General features: G+C 39.6%; 1 protein-coding gene and 1 long non-coding RNA gene across 2 annotated transcripts; both read left to right on the top strand.

The window, feature by feature from the left end:
- Window positions 1-569: 569 nt before the first annotated feature.
- LOC149774031 (uncharacterized) lies at window positions 570-12,783 on the top strand. Its single transcript, XR_016417098.1, has 3 exons — window positions 570-814; window positions 2,957-3,227; window positions 9,362-12,783. It is a non-coding gene; the product is annotated as an uncharacterized LOC149774031 (long non-coding RNA).
- Window positions 12,784-17,537: 4,754 nt separating this feature from the next.
- On the top strand, window positions 17,538-21,638 carry LOC149774030 (uncharacterized). The gene is made up of 3 exons (XM_089945899.1): window positions 17,538-17,809; window positions 18,362-19,718; window positions 21,601-21,638. The coding sequence occupies exons 2-3, from the start codon at window positions 19,298-19,300 to the stop codon at window positions 21,636-21,638; spliced, it is 459 nt and encodes a 152-aa protein (XP_089802025.1). The 5' UTR covers window positions 17,538-17,809; window positions 18,362-19,297.
- Window positions 21,639-22,532: the final 894 nt, after the last annotated feature.

Here is a 22,532-nt window from a genome sequence, read left to right as displayed (position 1 = left end):
TACAATAAATAATTTTATGCCAAAGATGACCTTCATTAACTTAATAATGCGGATTATTTAATTTAAAGCAATTACATTTTGTTATATGTAATATTACCAAATTTATATTTTTAATGTGGTAAAATTATAAAAATTATTCTACTACTACTACTACTAATAATAATAATAATAACAAACAACTCCATTATTAACAGATGCAAGATAAGTAAATAATTTTATTTCCTGTCATTAGACATTTCCATGCACTATCAGTGCTCAAATTATGAGAATTGTTTATTTTTCTTACCAAAAAGGGGGAAAACCCAGCCATAGTTGGGTCACTTTCAAAAAGGTAAAGATCTAAATCTTGTTGCAATTCCAAATTTTGATTTCAGGCCTAAATTTCAGAATTTTGATTTCAGGCCTAAATTTATAATTTAATAGGAACTGATTACGTAAGTATTTTCCGTCTAAAATCTGGACAGACTAGGCTCTATTTAAAAGCTCGGGGAACTTCAGATGTTTACGCATAAATACATGAAGGAGACAACCAATGCAATCCGATTATTGCATTAGAAACGGAAACGTAACACCATACGCTTAGCTTCTGTCGGAAAGGTAGTAAAAACGACAAATAAATATTATAAAGCCAGGACACTATACAGCATCGTCATTCTATATGAGATGCATCGTCATTCTGTATGAGATGCCATCCTAACAGTTAATCGCAACGGTGTACAAAATTCAGCACAACTGATCAGAATGAATGCCACGTACTTTTCACAAGTGACCGTCTCAAGAGGTTATAATCATTACAGTAATACATGGAAACAAGGTATTCATGCACACGTATTGTCATCATTACAGTAACAAATGAAAATAAGGTGTACATGTACACATATTTTAATCATTACAGTAATAAATGGAAACAAGGTATGCATGTACACATATTTTAATCATTGCAGTAATAAATGGAAAGAAGTTATACAGGTACACATATTGTAAATATTCATAACTAAGTATACATGTACTTTTATTGTAACATTCATAGTAAGGCATACAGCTACACTTATTGTAAACATTCATAACAAGGTATACAGGTACACTTATAAATATTCATAACATTGAGGTATACAGGTACAATTATTGTAAACATTCTTAACAAGGTATACAGGTAAACTTATTGTAAACATTCATAACAAGGTATATTACAGGTACTTATTGTAAACAATCATAACAAGATATATTACATGTACTTATTGTAAATATTCATAACAAGGTATACATGTACACTTTTGTAAGCATTAATAACAAGATATACAGGTACACTTACTGTAAACATTCAAAACAAGGTATACAGGTACACTTACTGTAAACATTCAAAACAAGGTATACAGGTACACTTATTGTAAACAGTCACAACAAGGTATACAGTTACGTATACACTTATTGTAAACATTCATAACAATGTATACAGGTACACTTGTTGTAAATATTCATAACAAGGTATACAGGTACAATTATTGTAAACATTCATAACAATGTATACAGGTAAACTTATTGTAAACATTCATAATAAGGTATATTACAGGTAATTATTGTAAACAATCATAATAAGTTATATTACAGGTACTTATTGTAAATATTCATAACAAGGTATACATGTACACTTTTGTAAACATTCATAACAAGGTATACTGGTACACTTACTGTTAACATTCAAAACAAGGGGTACAGGTACACTTATTGTAAACAGTCACAACAAGGTATACTGTACTCTTATTGTAAACAGTCACAACAAGGTATACTGTACTCTTATTGTAAACAGTCACAACAAGGTATACTGTACTCTTATTGTAAACATTGAAAACAAGGTATACAGGTACACTTATTGTAATCTTTTATAACAAAAATAGACAAGGATCATAAAATTGAGAGACTGGTATAGAAATTACCCCAGCCAGTAGTAACTGGTCTGCATTTGGCAAAAATAACATAATGTAATATATGTAAAATACACATAGATGAAATAAAATAAGTTTCCAGTTCACCTGCACTCAAATAGTTTTATTATCACATACTGTCATCATTCATCAGTGCATACATAGGTGTTTGCGTGTTCACAAATCACAGGTTAGATAGAAAAGTTGCATTGTTAATATTTCATTAAAAAAAACATCTATATACAAGGATGGTATTTTTTGCAAAGGGATGTTTCTTGTTTTTTTTTTCTTCAATTGACTACTAAAAAAACTGTACCATGGAAACTTTAAAATGAAGTAGTTTGGGTAGCATGATGTTCCATTTGATTTTGCCAAGTTTTCAATGCTTTTCATCCATGACATTTTTGAAAACCATTTAAAATGTCTTGTTCCAAAATTTCTGATCTTTAGGCCTTCTAAATTGATCTCCTTTGAGTCTGTTACTGTACACATGAATTTTTATTCTATTTTTAACTTTATAGTTTTTAACTTATCATTTCTAACTTATCATTCATTTAAGTTATTTAGGTAAACAAATAATAGTTTGGCTCACAATCCAGAAGTTTTTAAAACTTAAGTTACTGACCCCAGCCCCCTTAATTGAAACATATACAGTTAACAAATAAATAACACTATGTCTTATTTGCTCACTGTTCACACACAAGAAGCATTCATTACTGACCCTTTTATTTCAAAAAGAGTTTCATTTCACTATGACTATTGTCCATCAGAAAAGAATTTTGGAAGATAACCTGACAGGAAGGTCTGTATTTTTTATATATAGGCAGACTCTGACATTAATGTAATTACTTCATGTGAGAGACCATGTGTAATTACTTCAAATGAGAGACTAGTGTAATTACTTCAAATGACAGACCCTGTGTCTTTCATGAACAAAATTTGTTGGCTTAAGGAGTGATCTCTCAGGACAGATTTTGCTTTATTATGATGTCTTTATTCTGTTGGTATAAATATCCCATTTTCATTTGCAACAGACAGCAGTGTTGAATACTGTCTTCACTGAGATGGATCAGAGACAGATGAGGTGTATTTACTAACACAGACTTTTACAATGAACACAAGTACCACAATTTTGGAGTTTTACTACTGGATGTAGTCTTCCACTGACAGGACACACTGAGAATGGCAGGGGAATGAATGGAACTATGGGAAATTCAAGTTCTACAATCTGGGGAAGTGCATAAATGGATGTACCTGAAGCTCTGAAATTTCTTTTGACAGATAACATAATGGAAAATCACACAGGTGGTTTTGCAATACTTCACCAAATAATTTCATGCTTATTGAAAGACAATAGTAATGATTCGGGAAAAAGCCAGTCATGTGGGAAATGTAGAATTGGAATATTAGTTTCATATTTTTTAAGCTCTAAGAATGTTACCGTGGTATCATTGTACCTAATTGTGTGTCATGCAATAAATATAGTAGCTAATCAAGGTTTGCAATCTAAATATTTTCCTTAAAACATTTTGTCTGTAAATCCTTTAAACTTGAGGTGAAACCAAGTGCAGGCATATCAGAATGCAAGTTGGTCGAATCACACTTGTGGCAGTGACATTTTGAGAGCACTGCTTGATGAGCAGTTTTCAAACAGTGCATGATTCATTATCAAGATAAAGTTTATCAGAAGGGTTGGTTTTTCAACAGTACTTCCAATGTATGACTGTACTGGAATGTGCTAATTTTTTACATCAACATTGGCCATATGCCTACCTATTTGCTTTGTACACAGATCCGAAGACATGTCTGTTGTAACTTGTAATGGTCAGTGCAAGACAGAATACAGTATTGTAATGTACTAATTTGTATTATCAGCATTGGCCATATGCCTACTTCCCTTGTACACAGATCCCAGGACATGTCTGTTGTAACTTGTAATGGTCAGTGCATGACAGAATACAGTACTGTCATGTCCTCATTGTGTAAAATCATTTTTATATGCACATACCTACAGTGAAGATTCCATCTAATTAACAGTTTTGCCATTTTTTTCAAGCATGGTTTATAACCATACCATGATTACTTTAAACTGTTTCCAAATATTTACATATAAATACTATTATTTTGAATTTTTAAATATAAATGATATTGATGTCAGTATTTATATATAAGTAATATTGGTTTCAATATGTAAAAATAAAAACATATTGGTTTCAGTATTTAAATAGGAATCTTATAGGCTTCAAAACAATATATCACATCAAACTGAAATTTAAAAGGAAATTTATGTTGTGTTAAAAGTATTAAACATATGGATGACTTGGATGGTTTGAGTAGTATGGTTCGTTAAGCAGGATCAAACAGTTGAACATAAATTTGGAGATACCAGGGATGTAGTTCCATGGGAAAGGTGTTCATTTACTTTTTCTTGAAAATTTTATTTCTTTACTGTGCTCCCCATTGTGCCTCCACATCTGAATAGCATGCATTCCCTCACTTCTTTATTGTGTTTTCTCACTTCTTTATTTAGCATTACACCACTGGGAGATGCATTGTATTCATGTTCCAAGTTCATGATCAGGTCCTCAGCAAATACCAGCATCCCTCAAAATGCATATAATCCAAATCATACATTGTTGAAATCTTTCTTCTATTCATTTTAACAAAGAAGTGATTAAGCAAATATCTTATATAAATATAATCTATTACAATCAGTTTATACTGAGCACTACAAGTAAATAGACACAGTTCAACTGTGTCAAGAGAGATAACAACTGATGCTACAGATTGTTTGTAGGATTATATTTTGAGTTATGCCCCTTCACATAATTTGCCTGACTTTTTAATAAAAGACCAATTTTGTCAAATATTGAAAGTGCTATACCCAGTGGACAATACCAGAACAGCAATTGATTCAAACCTTTATAAACCTCTGTGGATTTGAGGGTTTCTCATTAGTATCATTCCCAGCTTTGTGTGTTCCTTGCATTGCACTCCACTGTACAAAGACGTCATATATATTATAGCAGAATGCAACAAAAGGAGCATATGAACTTAGGGAACCAAACTACATTATCATGTGCTTTCTATCTGAACATTGTCTCTGTTTTGATTGAAAAAAAGTCTAACATGTAAGTTAGTACTAATTCAGCTGCGACTGTAACATATGGAAACATACTTTAAATTTCTGAATGCTTATGATGAAACCTATATTTATTAATGTAGATAGGTGCTTGATGCAAGCTTCTCTGTTGAGAAAATCATATGAGCCAATTCATGTTCTTTATCTTTATATATTTGAAACATGTGCTTTTAATTCTGCACCAGAGTCTGGTGATTATTTCAGTAATGAGTTTTATGTTCACCCATTCTTCCATATTGATAGTACTTTGAGTCCTTCACTGCCAATGTGAACTTTATTTGGAACTACTTTTTCCACATGGCACAATTTGGAGGCAGAAAGAAACACAATATGAATATTGTCATCCTTTTATTTTGCATGTTGTGTTTCACTCTGCTAGAGGCAAATCACCAAACCCATCACATTTGTATGTGTTCCAACAACTATATGTGAGGTTATTTCTCAGTTTGATGGAAAAAGCCAACAATATTCTAATTGACTTTAAGCTGTGCAACAATATCAGTATGCACTTTCATCTGTATGAGATACTTTTGACAATTTGACCCATTTTTCTCAGAGTCATCACAGTCAGATCTGATCTACATAGCACTGATTGTTATGGCAGTAAGGCATGGATCCTCCCTTCATTGTTATGGATTCCCCCATCATTGTTATGGCAGTAAGTCATGGACACCCTCCCATCACATTTATGTGTGTTCCAACAATTATGTGTGAGGTTTTTTATCAGCTTGATGGAAATAGTCATGCAGTATTCTAATTGACTCTAACTAATTGACTGTGCAACATTATCAGTATGCACTTTCGTCTGTATGGGATACTTTTGACAATTTGACCCCTTTTTTACCCTGTCAGCACAGTTGGAACTGATCTACATAGCAATGATTGTTATGGCAGTAAGTCTTGGATTCTCCTATCACTGTTATGGCTGTAAGTTATGGATTTTCCCATCATTGTTCTGGCAGTAAGTCATGAAAACCCCCACATCATACATACCAGGGTTGACATCCCTGAGGGAATCCGTGTTGTACTGCCATGGTAGGAATACCATCACATGGTACACCATCAAATCTTGACTCATGACATTTTGTTCTATTGCTGAATCTGAATGATTAAATTAGACACTAATTATGCTAATGCCTGTACATCACAAATGATGTTCAACCATTCTGGTGGCCTAGTGGCCAGAGCAACTGCCTCGGATGCAGGAGGTTGTGGGTTTTAACCCCAGACAAGACAATCCAAAGACTTTTAAAACTGGTACTAACAGCTACATCGCTTGGCACTGAGCATTAAGAGGTTAGTGTTAGGACTGGTCTACCTGGTGTCAGGATAATATTACTGGATGTGGGTATGATGCTAAATGTCTGCGGCATGATGCCCCAGTGCAAGACATCACTATAAACTGACACACTGTAGACATCAAAGCGACATGACAGAATAATTGTAAAGCTACGTTACAGATCTAAATCACACCCACACACACACACACACACACACACACACATGATGTTCAGCCACATGTTGACTCTCTATTTCATGTTACAATTTTAAAGAATAAGCCAGTACTGGATACGTTTATTTCTTCATGTCAGATGTGCTTTGTTTTGACAGGAAAATTAAGACATTCAGTGCTGTTCCAAAATTCAAAGATGGACATATGACTGAAATTCAACCTGATTATGACCTTGTTTTACTGGTAAAGAAAGAGAATGAGGATTTACATTGTCCTCTTCTTAAACTAATGACAGAACATGATACATTATGGCACTCAATTATTGTTTTGTTCTGCTTTCATTGTTTTCATTCTGTTTCCAATGCTCTATTTTGAGTCCCAGCTATGTTCTACGATCAGATTGGCTCCACCTTTTCAAAATTCAGGGGAGACAACTGTGCTTTCTCGTTTGCTTACAGTATGTCTCCAGTACCTACCACTGCCATATTTTGCAGATAACTTGTATTTGGGGTTATAAAGAGGCCTAGTGATTTTGTGGTCCCAAGGTTAAAGGTGAAGACCAATGTGAATGAAAGCTAAAGAACGGTTTCAGATGATATTAATAACTTTAGTTTTGCATCACAGACCTGGACTAATTTTTGTCGATTACATTGGGTTGCACAGTTCACATAGTGTGATTTAGAAGCTAATTGATTTTTGGAGTTGAAAGGTCAATGATCAGTTTGTCTGAATATGGCAATGGTTTCTGCATACAAAATTTCAGTTTCAGCCATGTGCCTAACCTGAAGTTTGTGGATGGATAACACTTTGGGTTAGAAAGAAGCCAGCTGATTTCAAGGCAAAAAGGTCATGGTCACTGTGACTGAAAGAACGAAAAACTTCAAATTGCATAATATCATCAGTTCTAGATGGCAAACCATGACTAATGTTGAAGATCGCTCGCACTGAAAGTTTTGAAAAGGCCTAATTGTGGGGGAGGTCAGTGATCAAGGTTTTTGTGCCTCAAAATTGCACAAAAGTTCTGTTATAGATTAAACTCATTGATCAAACTCTATGGAGATCTTGTACTAAGGGTAATAAAGAAACCCATAATTTGGGGAGGGGTCTGAAAGCCAAAAATCATGGTCATGTAAGTCAAATCAGAAAATAATGGTTTTTGGATAGTAAGCCTAGTACAAGGCTGCATACCTTGACCAAATGACATGGTCATTGAGATCATGGGATAATAATAGTCAGAGTCAGTGGTGTGCATCTCATGCCTCATAATGTTTTAGTAATCATGTTTCAGGTGTTTAATGTACTACTTATTATAGTCTTGTTGTGGTATGTCAAGAACACTAATGTATGCTACTTTGTGTCTTAAACATTGTTACCATATTTACCATATTACCAACACATGCCCTAATTAATGCACATCCCTTATTGGGTAGAAGCCAACAACAAATGTATTATTGAGCACTCATTTATTTGTCACAGTAGGCTTTGTGGAGGAGTGGCTGATGTCTCATTTATTTGTCACAATAGGCCTTGTGGAGGAGTGACTGATGTCTTATTTATTTATCACATTAGGCCATGTGGAGGAGTGACTGATGTCTTTTTTATTTATCACAGTAGGCCTTGTGGAGGAGTGACTGATGTCTCATTTATTTATCACAGTAGGCCTTGTGGAGGAGTGACTGATGTCTCATTTATTTATCACAGTAGGCCTTGTGGAGGAGTGGCTGATGTCTCATTTATTTATCACAGTAGGTCTTGTGGAGGAGTGGCTGATGTCTCATTTATTTATCACATTAGGCCATGTGGAGGAGTGATTGATGTCTTTTTTATTTATCACAGTAGGCCTTGTGGAGGAGTGACTGATGTCTCATTTATTTATCACATTATGCCATGTGGAGGAGTGACGTCTTTTTTATTTATCACAGTAGGCCTTGTGGAGGAGTGACTGATGTCTAATTTATTTATCACAGTAGGCCTTGTGGAGGAGTGACTGATGTCTCATTTATTTATCACAGTAGGCCTTGTGGAGGAGTGACTGATTTCTCATTTATCACAGTAGGCCATGTGGAGGAGTGAATCATGTCTAATTTATTTATCACAGTAGGCCTCGTAGAGGAGTGGCTGGTGTCTCATTTATTTATCACAGTATGCCTTGTGGAGGAGTGACTGATTTCTCATTTATTTAATACAGTCGAACCCTAGTCCACGGGCACCCATCACCTTACCTGCACACACTAGCCTATATCCCATATTAAAAAAATTAGATTCTCTAACATGTATGACAGTATTATTTGCATTAAAATATTAATTATGCCTTCTATTATCAAGCATTCTTCGATATAATCCAGGTATAGCACGTCCTGTTCTGCATGGTTTATATTTATAGTTCTCTATAATTAATTATATATACCTTGATTTCATTCATAGGAATCCGGAATGACTGTGTAGATAGATGCGAATTAATTACTAGGTCATCAGGCAAGTGTGTCTGCTATGCATGAGTGCATATAACACCGATTGAGTAGTTTGTTGATGATGTGTGCTTATTCGTGAGGGAATATGGTCTCATGTGTGCAGGCAAGGCGATGGGTGTCGTTTAACCGCATATATATATATATATATATATACATATCCCCAGTGCAGTGACTATATGAAAGATTTAGAATATGGCAAATGTTGTCATAACATACATGTCATTATCCAATTTGGATATGCCGTTATTTTTTTTGCTGCAATTTAAATTGTAAATTGATTAATGTTGAAAGCTGCAGTTTACATTTTACATTCATATTGAAAGTTGCAGTTTACGTAGTACATTGAAGGCTGCATTTTGTTTCTATTTTACAGGATTGCTGCAAATCATTTGTGAAGAATGGAAGTCTAGCGTTGACCAATATTTGCCTTCTGATTTTGGTTTGGGTCAAAGGACAAATTCTGACAGTGATTCTAGCTGAGTTGATCTAACTCATCTAACAATAGAACAGCAGAATGGGGGACATGGATCGGCATTTAAAAGTGACTAAATCCATGCTACGTTGAACATTAATAAGTAGGAAAAAAGGCATCTCAGCAAATTCACCTCTATGTGAGTCGCCTTGTGCAAATGGGCACAGAATATAAGCATGCATAAGCCCCATTTGTCACTAAAATTTATTTACACTAATATTATCTAATAAAATTAGCATAATATAACTAAAGGCATGCATATTTCCACTGTCCACATTGTCAGGAATGCCTAAATTAATTGTACATATTTTCAGGAGTGCATCCATTCATTGTCCACATTGTCAAGAGTGCATAAATCCATTGTCTGTATTTACCAGTCAGAAATGAGTTATTACAGATGAGCAGCCTTTGCAAGGTTGCTAGTGCAGACAAGTAGAGTGTGGGTTGTCACCTGAAAGGACAGTAGTTGCCATTTTGGTGTTTAGTCAAGTGCCCAATGCTGATTTGCCATTGAGTAGAAGATGGGTGCGTTCTTTGCTGTTTGCATGGACTTGGCAGCATGATTGAAACCAGTTGCCATTGTGTTGGCAACAAACTAACTGAATTTCATTGGTTGGAGAATAGGGTATTCCTGTGAAATTGACTTGTAACTTTGACGGGAAATTTTGACGATATATGATTTTCCTAACTATCTTAATAGATTCACCTCCAATTAGACTGAGGCAGAATGGCAAAATTTTAATGAAAAGTCAACAAAACAGGCAAAAGCTGACGTTGACTTTGATGGGGAATGCAGTAGCTCAAGGCCAATGAAAATCAAATGATTGCATCTTAAAGCAAGTATAAACAGGTATCCCACGGTTACAGATTCAACCAGTGTGTTGTTGGCAAGGCATGCCATTATAAGGAAAGACAGTTCACACATTAGAAAAGGGCAAAGCACAATACATGTCAGGAAATATTTGACCATGAAAAATACAAATTGGAGAAAAGAGCTGAGGGTGTTTGGCACAGTGTGATCAGTAAAAACAATGCAAGTCAAACCAAATATTGCAAGAAGCTGTGTAAAATAACTTATATATACCAAATGAGAGAAAATCAATTTTCAGACTGAATTTCTTACAGCAAATATAAGACAAGTTCAGATATCCATGTATTGTATGTCACAGATCCATACATGATGATGATAATTGATAGAGCTTAATAAGTCTTCCACACTGCTTTTTAACTATGAAGATGTATGGACATGTTTTGTTTTTTGAATGGATGAATATTTTTATAAAATTTACTGATTAACCATCAACTTGATTTTGAGAACATTTTTGCAACCTAGTACAACATCGAGATATACTAAAAGCGATGGCTCTAAAAGTTTATAACTTGGGTTAGATTATAGTAGCTACCGTTTCACTAATGTGATACTAATAATGTAACATGGGTCAGTAGATATTGTTTAGTATCCATCTCTTATCAATTAAATACTAATGATGTTGGATGTTCCTGTATGTGTTGTGTGATAGCCACTATTTTGAAGACTGAATTGCCAATGATGATAAATGGGTCTGAAAGTATTGGTTATGGCCTGTAGGCGTTGGTTAGGGTCTTTAGGTGTTGTTTAGTATCCATCTCTTAATGAATGAAATACTAATGATGTTAGATATGCATGTAGGGAATAGTCACTTTTTTGATGAATGAATTGCCAAATATGTCACAATGGTATTGTTTAGTAATCCATGGAGCTTATAGGATTGTAAGGCATCCATTCATCCATTAACAGAAGTTTGTCATCAACTGCTCCTCCTAAACCACATGGAGGATTGCCATGAAACTTTACACACACATTTTATCCCATAGTTTGGTAGTCCTTGATGAAAATGGTGCTGCTCTTGAAATAATGTTTTCACTGCATCTCTTGATTGGATGGTAATATCACCATGGGGTTGCCATTGATGAAACATCTCTTGATGTCTAGTTTATTTGACTAAATTTCTTTTAGAAATGAACCTTCCTTTTTTTTAATTTGCCAGTGTTGTATGTGATTTATTTCCCAAACTCTTACCGGACAGTAAAATTTCAATGGATTACTCATGTGATAGAACAAATACAATTCAGAAAAAGAGACTGCAAAGAATTCAGATAATCAATGAATGATGTTACATTGGAATTGATAATAAATGAAAAAACTAGGTGTAGAAAATGGCTCCAATAAACAGCCAGTGTCTGAGTGTGAGTGTGTTGCAGTCTTAACACATTCTAGACAGATTACTGAAAGGAACAGGGTGCCCGTTCAGATTCGGTGCAAGTGTGCAACACATGCATCTTTGATATTAAATAATTAAGCAAGTTATTGTCCTAACTTATTAATGGTTGTAAATGTTGTAAATAGTTACATCTGCATAACATTTATTAAAATCAATATTACAGATACTTTCTAAAAATCAGTTTTTACTTTAGGGTTAGCAACTATGCTTTTGTGCAATTGGTGTTCCATCTGATGTTCAATATGGCCAGTACTACAGCCACCTTACAAATCTTGTTATTGTTACTCTTCTAACATGGGTGGTCATTTGTAACATGAAGGTTTCACTAAAGGACATATGATGATGCATAATTGATCCAAAATAAAAATGGTGGTCATTTTTGTAGCATGATGGTTTCAATAAAGGACTTCTGATGATGTATAGTTGGTCCGAAATAAAAATGGTGGTCATTTTTAACATGAAGGAGTCACTAAAGGTCTTCTTCTGATGTAACATTGGTAAAAAAAAAAAATGCTGCCAGTCTGAAATACATTATGTTGGCCATCTTGAAAATCACAGCTCATCCGGAGCAGAAAATTATCTTGACATGGGGTTTTCACAAAAACACTTCTTATGTTTGTCTTGCTGTTTTGAATCAAATTATGTGAAATAAAAAGGTCACATACATTTTGTTTTCTTCTGAAATACACTATTCTGAGAGGCAGATTAAAAAAAAAGTAACTTTAAAACATTTATATATTTTTTTGTTGCATTTATATATAGTAATTTCAGTGATTTGTCAGAATTAGACTAATGAAATAAGTCTATTTTGTGGCAGTTGGCTCCATATAATGAATTGACCAGTGTCAGAAAAATAGACTCCTCCTGAGCACTCTGTATGGATTCTATTTTTATCCACACTTTTTATGAGCACTGCTTGTTCATTTCAACATTAGATAATTATAGCTCATGTTTCAAAGCATTAGGAACCTTTTGTTAAATTTTCTCAGGCACTGCTCATGCTGTGTCATGTTTACCCCGACCCAGAGTAGCCCAGTTTGAAACATGTATAATCAAGGTAATTCTGACAGGTCATTGTTTGATGTCGAACATTACCGAAGGCTAGCACTAATCCGTTACGTAAGACTGTTGTGGCTAGAATAGAAGAACCGGACATCGGAGTTGCGAGGCGCCCGATAGCCAACTATCACCTAGGTGTCGAAATGTTTCCAAGATCAAAAGAAATTGCATGAAGAAGTGGGAGTGTCCTAACTTCTTTCCCCTGCAAACAGACAGACAGGTTGAACTGGCCGCTAAGACGATTGGACAGGGGCACAGCGCCACCCAATCAGAATCGAGATAGGGGGAGACCTTGATTTGGGTAGAATGATATCCCTGCGTTTTCCGGCAAAAGTTAGTTCGCTGAGAGAAATTACCCAGAGAAGAGGTTAGCGTAACTCCGAATAGCCATTCGTTATTGGCGGGAAAATCTTAGAGCGGGAAGGTCTAAGTACAGAAAGCTTCAAACGGTCAGTAGATATTTGTTCGGTCTTTGTGGAATGCGACTGCATTTTAATTTTAGGTCGTATGTATACTTTATTAGTACTAGAATCGTAGTACGAAGAATTACTTTGTTTTGTTAATATGTTTGCATATTTTGAAGAAAGGAGTTGATATTTGTAAAGAATTATATAGCTTGCCAGCCGTCGTAAGAGTTAATATTGTAATTTACTATGTGGGTATTTTATAGTAGACTAACACATATGTTCATATGATTATAGATTTTGCCATTGTTGAATATTTGTAATGCACAGACATGCGTCTGATTTTGTCAGATTGTAGTACGATGATATTAAATATATATGTGTATATACTGACGTGACGCAATGTATTGATGTCTGTATAACAATTCGCTGATACTGTGTTATTACGCCATTGTTTACCCTGCAAGAAGTGTGTGGGAATTTCGATGTGTATGCATGCGTGGCCGAAACAGTGACAGCTATCTGATGGTTAATTGTCATTATAGTGTGAGGTGAGGTTCGATAAAACATTTGTTAACGCCTTGTGGTTTTTCACATGAAGCTTTGAGGGACAGACCAGTTTCAGTTTGGTCCCGTAGTCTCAGATAGAGAGACGGAGGAAAAGAGAAGAAAGGAGAGAACTCAGGACAAGTTGAAGTCTAGGAGCGAATTGGAGGAGGAGATAGTAGAGACGGAGGAAAGGAGAAGAAAGGAGAGAAGTCAGGAGAAGTTGAAGTCTGGGAGCGAAGTTGGAGGAGGAGATAGTAGAGAGGGAAACAGAGACAAAGGAAGAGTTAGAGGAACGGAAAGAAGGAAGAATCAGCGGGAATAGATGAGTAGATGCAAGGACAGGGGAAAATCGAACTCACACTGTAAATCACGGGATGAATTAGGCTGTCACTTGGTCGAGGGAAAGACGAGTGATTGGAAGTTATCGTTTTTTTAAATTATCACATTTATTAAATTGTTATTGATTGAATTTCATCTTCGTGTTCTCTATAATTTAACCGTCGGCATTGCTGACTGGGGGCTCAGAGCTGTAAATCTACATCATCACTAATTTAACTTTCTAACCTAACGAGCCAGGGTGGAACTTTCAATTTAATTTAATTAAATTATATTGGGAGAACCCCACCCCAATACGACAGAACGTCACAGTGGGCGCTTCGTCCGGGATTTGAATTAGACATAAATATTATTTTACGACCTAAAAGTTTATTTGTTAGGAAGTATTAGTGAACAGTGTGAGATATTTTCCATCCTATGTATTTTGAATTTTTATGATTTTCTCCTCTTGTGTTTGTTATATTTGATATTTGCATGTTTGGTAGATCTTTAATTACTTGCAGTAATTGTGAAGCAAATATCGAGCAAATATCTTACCTGAACGAAATTAGTTGTTGTCGACAGGTAAGTATTTGGCTGGGAACTTGTAATATCTGTCCATTGTTAGTAAGGTCGAGACAAGGTATCACTTCCTATTAGTATAACAATATGGCTACAGAAAGGCAAATGATCAAGGAGTACCGTGCCATGGGTTCGGAAGATCTCGGCTACGAGGGAGATCGCCTGGCAGCATTTATTGAAGAAAGAATCAAGGAATGGAAGGCAGAAAAAGCAGCGGACCGAGAGCTGGCCAAGATAGCAGCGGACAGAGAGCTGGAGTTGGCCAAGATACCCGCGGATAGAGAAACCCAGAAAGAGCTGGAGCTGGCCCGGATAGGCGCCGAAAGAGAAACACAGAAAGAGTTGGAGCTGGCCAGGATATCAGCGGCCACAAAAGAACGAGAGCTTGCTCACACTCTCGAAATGGAGAAGGTCAGGTTAGCCGCTAGGGACATAGATCGGGACGACGCTAGCACAAGTTCTGGAGGGACCGGACGACCTTTCATCGACCACCGAATGGTCCAGATAAGTATGCCGCGGTTCAGCGATAAGGAGGAATCTATCGACGATTTTCTTGTTCAGTTTGAGAAACTCGCTCACGCTCATAAAATTCCTGAACAACATTGGGCGATTAATGTCTCAGCTTTTTTGCAAGGTGCAGCTCGTGAAGTCTACCACGGCTTAGCTGCAGACGATGCTGACGACTACAATGCGCTCAAAAAGGCCCTTCTCTGCCATTATCGGCTGACCGCCGAAACATATCGCAAACTTTTTCGGGACTCGGCGAAAAAGGCAACGGAGACCCACTCTCAATTCCACACCCGTGTTCGAGGGTTATTTGAGAAGTGGATGAAGATGGCCGAAGTCGAACGATCGTACGACGGGCTACGCGAGGTTATACTCAAGGAACATGTCCTGAGTACTTACCGTCGCGAGTTGACAGTCGTTCTAGCAGAGAGAGAGCACCGGACGCTCGAAGAGATCGCTAGCATGGCGGAGCGATACGAGCAGGCACACTCGAAAAGTGGAGGTTCCGGGGGTGCGGATCGACCCCGACCCACTGAGTCGCGCCGTGTGGTTGAGGTAGAGCCGGCTGTCCGTAACCGTCAGGGCGACGGGAGGGTCGGAGGGGGATCTACAGGTAGGGATTCCAACCATAGACCTGGACAGGCCACACCCACGAAAGCGGGACTTGCAGGTCGGCGAGGGCCGCCGACGTGTTACAACTGCAAGCGCCCGGGGCATATTGCCAGGGACTGTCCCAAGGCCAGGCAGACCCAGGTGAATGCCGTCGCTAGGAAGGAGCGCGAGCCGGATGCAAGCTGTAACCCAGCCAACCTCGCGTATGCTACTGTCAACGGAGAAGGTGCCACCATCTTGTATGACACTGGGTGTAGCGTCCCAGCCCTTGTCGACAAGAAGTACGTTAAGCCCGAGGATTACACAGGGGAGGTAATCAAAGTTCAGTACGCGAACAGCGCGCGTGACTCATTGCCAGTGGCTGTCATTGACCTCGATTCACCGTACGTGAAGGGGAAAACTGAAGCTGCATGCTTGGATGGTTTGTCGCATGACGTCATACTGGGATGTCGTTATGTGTTGCCACAACCGAACCCCGAAACCTGCACACCGATGCCGGTGAGTGCTGTGGAAACCAGGTCCAAGAGTCGACAGACGAAAGCGAAGCCGATGGAAGTTACATCGACACCGGTGAGTAACGTTCTTCCGGCCGAGCTGAGGAAGCTGCAACAGGAAGACGCAACTCTGGCGCAGTTGCACAAATACGCTGCAGCAGGAACGGAGAAAGAGACTCCGAATGACGCGGTGAAGTTTGAGTACAAGAAGGGGATCTTGTATCGCCACGCCAGGAAAGGCCGCAAACACTTTAAGCAAGTCGTCGTGCCGAAAGAGAAGCGAGGCGAAGTGTTAAAACTCGCGCACGAAAGTCTCATGAGTGGACACATGGGAATTGCCAAGACGCTTGACCGTCTTGTCAGAGAATTCTACTGGCCAGGGGTCCAGGGAGACGTTAAGCGGTTCTGTCTCTCCTGTGACAAGTGCCAGAGAATGGCACCGGAAACGGCTCATCGACCCGTCCCCTTGGGGAGTAAACCCGTTATCGATGAACCATTTCGATGCGTCGCGATGCAATTAATCGGACCGATAAAACCCGCGTCGTCGCACGGGAATCGTTATATGTCGCGTACGGCAGTCGGAAGTTGTCAGCTGCCGAGAAGAACTACTCCGTATCGGAGAGAGAATGCCTCGGAATCGTGTTCGGTATATCACGGTTCGAGCGGTACTTATACGGGCGGAAGTTCATCTTGGAGAGCGACCACCAACCACTCGCGTATCTCACGCAGGCGAAATTGTCGAATGGACGATTGATGCGATGGTCGCTGTTCTTACAGCAATGCCAGATGCAAATCAGGTACGTGAAAGGAACTGAGAACGTAGGCGCCGATTTCATGAGCAGGAGCGCTGAAATGGGATAGATCGCTGTATGTATATATATATATATATATATATATATATATATATATATATATATATATATATATATATATATATATTCATGTTCGCACTCAGTGTGTAGTGTCGTGATAATTTTGTTCTTTATTTCGTGTATTGATATCATTGCATTTTAAGTAATTTTGAGGGAATAAAATCCCGATTTTATTCTCAAGCGTGGGGGGTGTCATGTTTACCCCGACCCAGAGTAGCCCAGTTTGAAACATGTATAATCAAGGTAATTCTGACAGGTCATTGTTTGATGTCGAACATTACCGAAGGCTAGCACTAATCCGTTACGTAAGACTGTTGTGGCTAGAATAGAAGAACCGGACATCGGAGTTGCGAGGCGCCCGATAGCCAACTATCACCTAGGTGCCGAAATGTTTCCAAGATCAAAAGAAATTGCATGAAGAAGTGGGAGTGTCCTAACTTCTTTCCCCTGCAAACAGACAGACAGGTTGAACTGGCCGCTAAGACGATTGGACAGGGGCACAGCGCCACCCAATCAGAATCGAGATAGGGGGAGACCTTGATTTGGGTAGAATGATATCCCTGCGTTTTCCGGCAAAAGTTAGTTCGCTGAGAGAAATTACCCAGAGAAGAGGTTAGCGTAACTCCGAATAGCCATTCGTTATTGGCGGGAAAATCTTAGAGCGGGAAGGTCTAAGTACAGAAAGCTTCAAACGGTCAGTAGATATTTGTTCGGTCTTTGTGGAATGCGACTGCATTTTAATTGTAGGTCGTATGTATACTTTATTAGTACTAGAATCGTAGTACGAAGAATTACTTTGTTTTGTTAATATGTTTGCATATTTTGAAGAAAGGAGTTGATATTTGTAAAGAATTATATAGCTTGCCAGCCGTCGTAAGAGTTAATATTGTAATTTACTATGTGGGTATTTTATAGTAGACTAACACATATGTTCATATGATTATAGATTTTGCCATTGTTGAATATTTGTAATGTACAGACATGCGTCTGATTTTGTCAGATTGTAGTACGATGATATTAAATATATATGTGTATATACTGACGTGACGCAATGTATTGATGTCTGTATAACAATTCGCTGATACTGTGTTATTACGCCATTGTTTACCCTGCAAGAAGTGTGTGGGAATTTCGATGTGTATGCATGCGTGGCCGAAACAGTGACAGCTATCTGATGGTTAATTGTCATTATAGTGTGAGGTGAGGTTCGATAAAACATTTGTCAACGCCTTGTGGTTTTTCACAGGAAGCTTTGAGGGACAGACCAGTTTCAGTTTGGTCCCGTAGTCTCAGATAGAGAGACGGAGGAAAAGAGAAGAAAGGAGAGAACTCAGGACAAGTTGAAGTCTAGGAGCGAATTGGAGGAGGAGATAGTAGAGACGGAGGAAAGGAGAAGAAAGGAGAGAAGTCAGGAGAAGTTGAAGTCTGGGAGCGAAGTTGGAGGAGGAGATAGTAGAGAGGGAAACAGAGACAAAGGAGGAGTTAGAGGAACGGAAAGAAGGAAGAATCAGCGGGAATAGATGAGTAGATGCAAGGACAGGGGAAAATCGAACTCACACTGTAAATCACGGGATGAATTAGGCTGTCACTTGGTCGAGGGAAAGACGAGTGATTGGAAGTTATCGTTTTTTTAAATTATCACATTTATTAAATTGTTATTGATTGAATTTCATCTTCGTGTTCTCTATAATTTAACCGTCGGCATTGCTGACTGGGGGCTCAGAGCTGTAAATCTACATCATCACTAATTTAACTTTCTAACCTAACGAGCCAGGGTGGAACTTTCAATTTAATTTAATTAAATTATATTGGGAGAACCCCACCCCAATACGACAGAACGTCACAGTGGGCGCTTCGTCCGGGATTTGAATTAGACATAAATATTATTTTACGACCTAAAAGTTTATTTGTTAGGAAGTATTAGTGAACAGTGTGAGATATTTTCCATCCTATGTATTTTGAATTTTTATGATTTTCTCCTCTTGTGTTTGTTATATTTGATATTTGCATGTTTGGTAGATCTTTAATTACTTGCAGTAATTGTGAAGCAAATATCGAGCAAATATCTTACCTGAACGAAATTAGTTGTTGTCGACAGGTAAGTATTTGGCTGGGAACTTGTAATATCTGTCCATTGTTAGTAAGGTCGAGACAAGGTATCACTTCCTATTAGTATAACAATATGGCTACAGAAAGGCAAATGATCAAGGAGTACCGTGCCATGGGTTCGGAAGATCTCGGCTACGAGGGAGATCGCCTGGCAGCATTTATTGAAGAAAGAATCAAGGAATGGAAGGCAGAAAAAGCAGCGGACCGAGAGCTGGCCAAGATAGCAGCGGACAGAGAGCTGGAGTTGGCCAAGATACCCGCGGACAGAGAAACCCAGAAAGAGCTGGAGCTGGCCCGGATAGCCGCCGAAAGAGAAACACAGAAAGAGTTGGAGCTGGCCAGGATATCAGCGGCCACAAAAGAACGAGAGCTTGCTCACACTCTCGAAATGGAGAAGGTCAGGTTAGCCGCTAGGGACATAGATCGGGACGACGCTAGCACAAGTTCTGGAGGGACCGGACGACCTTTCATCGACCACCGAATGGTCCAGAAAAGTATGCCGCGGTTCAGCGATAAGGAGGAATCTATCGACGATTTTCTTGTTCAGTTTGAGAAACTCGCTCACGCTCATAAAATTCCTGAACAACATTGGGCGATTAATGTCTCAGCTTTTTTGCAAGGTGCAGCTCGTGAAGTCTACCACGGCTTAGCTGCAGACGATGCTGACGACTACAATGCGCTCAAAAAGGCCCTTCTCTGCCATTATCGGCTGACCGCCGAAACATATCGCAAACTTTTTCGGGACTCGGCGAAAAAGGCAACGGAGACCCACTCTCAATTCCACACCCGTGTTCGAGGGTTATTTGAGAAGTGGATGAAGATGGCCGAAGTCGAACGATCGTACGACGGGCTACGCGAGGTTATACTCAAGGAACATGTCCTGAGTACTTACCGTCGCGAGTTGACAGTCGTTCTAGCAGAGAGAGAGCACCGGACGCTCGAAGAGATCGCTAGCATGGCGGAGCGATACGAGCAGGCACACTCGAAAAGTGGAGGTTCCGGGGGTGCGGATCGACCCCGACCCACTGAGTCGCGCCGTGTGGTTGAGGTAGAGCCGGCTGTCCGTAACCGTCAGGGCGACGGGAGGGTCGGAGGGGGATCTACAGGTAGGGATTCCAACCATAGACCTGGACAGGCCACACCCACGAAAGCGGGACTTGCAGGTCGGCGAGGGCCGCCGACGTGTTACAACTGCAAGCGCCCGGGGCATATTGCCAGGGACTGTCCCAAGGCCAGGCAGACCCAGGTGAATGCCGTCGCTAGGAAGGAGCGCGAGCCGGATGCAAGCTGTAACCCAGCCAACCTCGCGTATGCTACTGTCAACGGAGAAGGTGCCACCATCTTGTATGACACTGGGTGTAGCGTCCCAGCCCTTGTCGACAAGAAGTACGTTAAGCCCGAGGATTACACAGGGGAGGTAATCAAAGTTCAGTACGCGAACAGCGCGCGTGACTCATTGCCAGTGGCTGTCATTGACCTCGATTCACCGTACGTGAAGGGGAAAACTGAAGCTGCATGCTTGGATGGTTTGTCGCATGACGTCATACTGGGATGTCGTTATGTGTTGCCACAACCGAACCCCGAAACCTGCACACCGATGCCGGTGAGTGCTGTGGAAACCAGGTCCAAGAGTCGACAGACGAAAGCGAAGCCGATGGAAGTTACATCGACACCGGTGAGTAACGTTCTTCCGGCCGAGCTGAGGAAGCTGCAACAGGAAGACGCAACTCTGGCGCAGTTGCACAATTACGCTGCAGCAGGAACGGAGAAAGAGACTCCGAATGGCGCGGTGAAGTTTGAGTACAAGAAGGGGATCTTGTATCGCCACGCCAGGAAAGGCCGCAAACACTTTAAGCAAGTCGTCGTGCCGAAAGAGAAGCGAGGCGAAGTGTTAAAACTCGCGCACGAAAGTCTCATGAGTGGACACATGGGAATTGCCAAGACGCTTGACCGTCTTGTCAGAGAATTCTACTGGCCAGGGGTCCAGGGAGACGTTAAGCGGTTCTGTCTCTCCTGTGACAAGTGCCAGAGAATGGCACCGGAAACGGCTCATCGACCCGTCCCCTTGGGGAGTAAACCCGTTATCGATGAACCATTTCGATGCGTCGCGATGCAATTAATCGGACCGATAAAACCCGCGTCGTCGCACGGGAATCGTTATATGTCGCGTACGGCAGTCGGAAGTTGTCAGCTGCCGAGAAGAACTACTCCGTATCGGAGAGAGAATGCCTCGGAATCGTGTTCGGTATATCACGGTTCGAGCGGTACTTATACGGGCGGAAGTTCATCTTGGAGACCGACCACCAACCACTCGCGTATCTCGCGCAGGCGAAATTGTCGAATGGACGATTGATGCGATGGTCGCTGTTCTTACAGCAATGCCAGATGCAGATCAGGTACGTGAAAGGAACTGAGAACGTAGGCGCCGATTTCATGAGCAGGAGCGCTGGAATGGGATAGATCGCTAGATATATATATATATATATATATATATATATATATATATATATATATATATATATATATATATATATTCATGTTCGCACTCAGTGTGTAGTGTCGTGATAATTTTGTTCTTTATTTCGTGTATTGATGTCATTGCATTTTAAGTAATTTTGAGGGAATAAAATCCCGATTTTATTCTCAAGCGTGGGGGGGGGGGGTGTCATGTTTACCCCGACCCAGAGTAGCCCAGTTTGAAACATGTATAATCAAGGTAATTCTGACAGGTCATTGTTTGATGTCGAACATTACCGAAGGCTAGCACTAATCCGTTACGTAAGACTGTTGTGGCTAGAATAGAAGAACCGGACATCGGAGTTGCGAGGCGCCCGATAGCCAACTATCACCTAGGTGTCGAAATGTTTCCAAGATCAAAAGAAATTGCATGAAGAAGTGGGAGTGTCCTAACTTCTTTCCCCTGCAAACAGACAGACAGGTTGAACTGGCCGCTAAGACGATTGGACAGGGGCACAGCGCCACCCAATCAGAATCGAGATAGGGGGAGACCTTGATTTGGGTAGAATGATATCCCTGCGTTTTCCGGCAAAAGTTAGTTCGCTGAGAGAAATTACCCAGAGAAGAGGTTAGCGTAACTCCGAATAGCCATTCGTTATTGGCGGGAAAATCTTAGAGCGGGAAGGTCTAAGTACAGAAAGCTTCAAACGGTCAGTAGATATTTGTTCGGTCTTTGTGGAATGCGACTGCATTTTAATTGTAGGTCGTATGTATACTTTATTAGTACTATAATCGTAGTACGAAGAATTACTTTGTTTTGTTAATATGTTTGCATATTTTGAAGAAAGGAG

Source organism: Sinohyriopsis cumingii, unplaced genomic scaffold, assembly GCF_028554795.1.
Source record: "Sinohyriopsis cumingii isolate HCF-2022 unplaced genomic scaffold, ASM2855479v2 utg000452l, whole genome shotgun sequence".
Lineage (NCBI taxonomy): Eukaryota > Metazoa > Mollusca > Bivalvia > Unionida > Unionidae > Sinohyriopsis > Sinohyriopsis cumingii.
This window is presented reverse-complemented; position numbering and strand designations above follow the sequence as displayed.

What these genes read in the sequence shown, in the direction of transcription:
- LOC149774030 (XM_089945899.1), top strand. Translation starts at nt 19,298, where the DNA reads ATGGCTACAGAAAGGCAAATGATCAAGGAGTACCGTGCCATGGGTTCG. An exon ending in CCACCGAATGGTCCAGAAAA is followed by an intron (nt 19,719 to 21,600) that starts GTATGCCGCGGT and finishes CTGTTCTTACAG; the next exon opens with CAATGCCAGATGCAGATCAG.